At 49.6% G+C, this 5,202-nt stretch overlaps 1 protein-coding gene across 1 annotated transcript in view; it reads right to left on the bottom strand.

Moving 5' to 3' along the window:
• The window catches only part of FAM20C (FAM20C golgi associated secretory pathway kinase), a 46,039-nt gene extending 40,903 nt beyond the window's left edge, over window positions 1-5,136 (bottom strand). The window contains exons 1-3 of the mRNA XM_029285034.1: window positions 4,921-5,136; window positions 4,636-4,842; window positions 4,355-4,554 (exon numbers count right to left, since the gene is read on the bottom strand). Coding sequence (XP_029140867.1) covers window positions 4,355-4,554; window positions 4,636-4,842; window positions 4,921-5,136 — 623 coding nt within the window. The remainder of the gene's footprint in view (window positions 1-4,354; window positions 4,555-4,635; window positions 4,843-4,920) is intronic.
• Window positions 5,137-5,202: the final 66 nt, after the last annotated feature.

The following is a 5,202-nucleotide window of genomic DNA, read 5'->3' as shown; positions in this document are numbered from 1 at the left end:
CCCAAAGAAGAGGGAGTCAAGCTATTCTCCAAAGCGCCTGAAGGCAGGACAAGAAGCAACGGATGGAAACTAACCAAAGAGAGAAGCAACCTAGAACTAAGGAGAAACTTCCTGACAGTTAGAACAATTAACCAGTGGAACAACCTGCCTCCAGAAGCGGTGAATGCTCCAACACTGGAAGTTTTAAAGAAGAGACTGGACAGCCATTTGTCTGAGTCGCTGATCCACCAACACTATTTCTTCATGCTAGCTGAAGAACATGAGATCCATCATCAAACAACACTGGGTGGGCCACGCTGGGAAGAAAAGACCAAGAGAAATATATTTCAATCCCAGTTCTGAGGTTTACAAAACCACGGTGATTCCAGAGGTCCACCTGGGGTGGTTGGGATGACTAGCACGAAGTTTGACTGGTTGAAAAGTTTTAAAAGAGGGCATTTTCTCTCTTTTTCTCAGATTTATTTCACTCTTTTCCAAAGTCAACATTGAGGACATTGGACCGAAAAACAAACAAACAAACAAAGCCTGGAAAAAGAACAGCTTGGTTGCTGACCCAAGACAAAAAGATTCTCCACTTTTATGAATGAATGAACTTTCCGGGCCAAGATAGAGATCAAGAAGACGGTTCTTTCTTTGGCCTTTTTTTCTTGTTTTGTTTTTTTGCTTCCCCTCCCCACCCCGTAGTTGGGGAGGAAAAGCATTTAAATATTTTAAGCACTGAGATGTTGATGTTTTGCAGGCTGCTCTGGTGAGCCCTCTAATTCAAAAGGCAAGCTATGCATTTCCATTCATAAATAATAAGAGACGGTTGACCCTCAGTCAGCAAGGAGGAGAAATGGATTTCTACAATCCTGTTGTTATTAATGTTACTGAAGGAAGAGGGCAGCCTCGGATGAACAATCACACCTGAGGTGCCTTTGAACCCCAAAACACCTAAAAAAAAATCAACCAGCCATAAATGGAAAGAGGCAACTCAGTCCTTGTGTCAAGACTTCAAGTTGGACTCAACTGCTGAGAAGGTCACAGATACGTCCGAGTGATTTTTCTTGCTAATATTAAAAAATGATTTTCAATCTTCTAGTTAGTTTACAGTCCAGAGATATCCTAGGGATCCATCTGGGAATTAAGAATATCCAGCCTTGATTTCCTTTCCAAGCTCAGTTAAGGACTACTGGATGCTGCCTTATGGGGTATGTAGACAACTCTCATTGTCTGTCTTTAATAGGAGCGCAGATAGTTCAACCATGTTTGAATAAACCACAGCTGGCTGAGTTCAAACAACATCAAAAGTGTTGTTTACAAGTCACAAAGGCCGGAATCACACAGCACAGCGATCCCGGCTCTAACTGAACACAACATATCTCCACATTGACCTCCAGAGGCTCACCAGATATTTTTAAGAAGTCATATTTGTTGATTATACCTTCAGATCGGGAATGCTGACGTTTTTATGGAACTCTTGGGAGAAAATAAGAAAAGTCATAAAAAGACTGGTTGGGTTTTTTTTTCCGTCTCTCCCGCAACGTCCCTTTTATCTTGGAAGGTGACGTCAGCAAGATCCTGTCATAAGAACCATGGTCATTTAATGAGATGCTTGTAATTTTAGAAAGGATGGGGTGGAGATTATACAACCACAATGATCGTAAGAGAGACCTAGGATGGGCTAAAAAGAAATACTTTGGTATGTTGTTGTTTTTTTATTCCTGCTTTTGGGATGGAAGGTTTAGCAAAAAGACCAGAATGTTTACCTCTTCTAGGAATTAAATGTCTTGCCTGGTCTACAATAGCTCTATCTTTGCAGAGGTGGGAGGGGCAAGCTCTTTCTTCCTTTTCTTCCTGGGGTTCATCTTTCTTTTTTTCTTCCCCTATTAGTCAATTTCATTCGTCAATTTCAGCGGTCAATTTCATCCATTGTCCTGCTTCCTATTTTATCCCACAACCATCCTGCCGGGATGCTTGGGAGATGGATCAGCCCCAAGTCAGCCAGTGAGCTCACATGGATGAAGGCAGGCTAATAAAATGAACTTCTCCTTGATTTCAATCCAGTTCTTTTCACCTATCAGAACACACTAGCTTTTTCCCTTCTTTCCGTGAATTCGCTTCGCCAGCTGCCTTAAAATAAAACTAACCACTCTAACAGTCTTTTCCACATTCTTCCTGGATAATGTCCTATTCAACAATACCAATTTTTTTCCCTTGTCTTCCTAAGGTGGCACTTTCCCAATGACCAGATGATCATGTCTATATTCCTTGGACAGCTTGGCTGAGGATGGTGGGGTTTACAATCTGGAAGATACCAAGAGGGAGGGAGGGAGAGAGGGAGAGAGGGAGAGAGAAAGAGGGAGGGAGGAAAAGGGAGAGAGAGAGGAAGGAAGGGAGAGGGAGATATACAAATATACATGTAGATAGAGAGATAGAGGGAGAGGGAGGGAGAGGGAGAGAGAAAGAGAGAAAGAGGGAGGGAGGAAGAGAGGGAGGGAGGGAGGAAGGGAGAGGGAGAGAGAGGAAGAGAGAAATATCTTCTCTCTTATATATCAATGCAAAAGAGCTGATTATATTTCCAAATACTGTTTTTGGCAGAGCCACCTAATGCAAGATCAAGAAAGGGACACAGCCTTTGATGGAGGCGAGGCCCACCAGCCACAATAGAGTCTTCTTTTTAATTTTGGACAAGGGCGTGCTTGAGTCTTTCAATATTTTTTAAAGTCAAAAGCAGAAAGAGAAGCAGAATGGGAGCAAACATCAATCAGGGTTAGCTTAATCTCAATCAAGGTCCACAATTGAGAGGTGGGGGCGAACCTAATGACCCACACACACACAAAATTTTCAGATTTTTTTTTAAAAAAAAAGATTCGGGGACACATTGCCTGAAAGTAGATAGAGAATATTCTGAAATCCCCCCCCCTCCTATTGCTTGCAAAGGGTCTGTATGGGGAGGGAGGTGTCAAACAATACGAAGCAATCTTCTCTCTCTCTTTCAATGGGGGGGGGGGAACAAGAGCTGAGAATCCAGCCAGCTTTCTCCTGTATAAAGCAACCCCCCACCACCACCCTTTGGGGTGGGGGAGAATGATCCATCCAGGCAAAGCTTCTATTTATTTATTTTTTAATCTTAAATGCAGCAGGAAGAGGAGAGAAGCAAGCTGTTTCCTTATCATCTTTTTCTCCTCTGGTTCTCAAAAGGGCCTTTTTTTTTTTTAAAGGGGGGGGTGTCAGCTCATCCATGCCTCCCTTTCTCCCCAGGAGGAGGGAAAAAGGAGAGGTAGAAAAAGAGGAACATTCCAATTTGATGATCCACCCGGCCAGTGGGAGAGTACTCAAAGCCAATTACTCTGCATTTGTGGTTTTTCAAGGCAGACTAGCCCACCCAGCACCAGTGTCAGCCATTCAACATCAGCCATGCTTCATCCTTCAGAAGGAACATCTCCACGATGCGGGGAAGGAGAAGTGGGTGAGTGGGTGGGTGGGGGAGGCTTCCTGCTCCCACACTTGAGCTAAACTTGGCTTTAAGGTTAGGACCTGGCTCGGACATCCCTCAAAAGGCCAAAGATCATGATTTAGTGAATCCATTTCAGTGAGTTGTGGACCTCCCAAAGACATAACTAGGTAACTAGATATGTTGAGGTTGGGTTCCTGCAGGGCCCTAAGGGGACTGACCCATCATGGTGTGGAGACTGGTAGAAGGCAAACAGCCACCCATTTGGGTTAACCCTGTAAAACCCTGGCTGATCAACCACATGGCTTGACTTCACACACAACAGCCTCCATCTTGGTGGGCAAGCCACAATTTTCTGGGTTCCCATCCCACCTTAAAGTCCGCTTGACCAGCTGTCTCACTTCGCACCTTCAGCCTTGGGGAACAAAACCCCGATAAGGGGGTCCTTGTTGCTCCCTGAGCTCAGAGCACCCCAAGGCCCCCTCATTTCAACCCTGAGTTACAAATAAATCTCCTTCATTAAAAGCCCCGGATAGCTTGCATTCATTCACAAGTTAAATCTCCTTCATTAAAAGCCCCGGATAGCGTGCATTCATTCACAAGTTACCGGATAGCTCGCATTCACAAGTTACCACCTGGTCAAGGGTTCAGAACACCTGGGGACGAAGGGGCACCCTCAAGCCTGCTCTCCACCGCCCGGGATTCTCTACTCTGGCTTACGCAAGCCCTACAAACACCCCCTTCCCCTCCCGAGGTTCAACCGGTCGTGTGAACCCAAAACCTAACCCCGGATGCCATGCCAGCTATATAACCCCCCCCATCTTCTTCCTCCTCCTCCTCCTTCCCTCTCTCCCCCAACCTTGTCTCTCTGCCCCCCACCCCACCCCACCCCACCCCAGCCCTCCCTTCCTCACTCACCACTCGGGATTCTCCGCCGCCTTGGGGTTGAATCGGAGGTCGCTGTTGACGTTGAACAGCAGGTCGGCCTCGTCCAGCGGCGGGGCGGCCAGCTGGTAGAGCGGGTGGGCGAAGAGGGCGGCCAGGCGAGAGCCAGCGGGCCCCGCCGCCCCTTCCTCTGCCTCCTCGCGGAAAGCCGGCAGCAACGGCGGCGAGTGGGGCTCGTCCTGCAAGCCGGCGCCTACGACTCTCGTTTTCCCTTTCGCGCGGAACGCGCCGAGCTCCGGACTGGCGCTGAAGGCTCGAAGCGGCGACGGTGGCGGCGGTTGCTGTTGCTGCTGCTGCGGCGGCGGCTGCTTCTGCTCGGCGTGGCCCGGCCTTTTCTCCCCGGAGCGCGAGCTGAGGTTGGAGCTGGGCTCGCTGCTGAAATCCTGCAAGAGGCGCAGCGTGTGCTTGCTAGGCCAGCCCGGGGCCGCTGCAGCGGCCGCCTCCGAGGCGCCGGCGTCGGGCTCCTCCCGAGCTGCTGCAGCCGCCCCCGGCGGCGGTTGAGGCTCCGGCTCCAGGGAAGACGGCGGCGGCGGCGGAGCCTCCTTGGGCCGGCCGCCACGCTCTTGGCCCGGCTGGGCGGCGGCGGTGTGCGAGCAGGAGCAGCCCAGACTAGCGTCCGCCGCCGCCCCGGCCTCGGCCCCCGCGGCTCGCTTCTCCAGCTTGGGCAAGAGATCGACGAGGATGTGCAGAGTGCACGCCACCAGGAAGACCAGCAGGATGAGGACGCGGAATTTGCGCACCAGGATCAGCTTCATGGCTCCGGAGAAAAATGGGCTGGGGGGGAGTGGGGTGGGGGGGTGCAAGCTGGAGAAGAGACCGTG

The sequence above is a fragment of the Protobothrops mucrosquamatus genome, unplaced genomic scaffold (genome assembly GCF_001527695.2).
Source record: "Protobothrops mucrosquamatus isolate PMUCROS unplaced genomic scaffold, P.Mucros_1.0 scaffold1217, whole genome shotgun sequence".
NCBI classification, from domain to species: domain Eukaryota; kingdom Metazoa; phylum Chordata; class Lepidosauria; order Squamata; family Viperidae; genus Protobothrops; species Protobothrops mucrosquamatus.
Note: the sequence above shows the minus strand (reverse complement) of the source record. Positions and strands in the feature narration are given on the sequence as shown.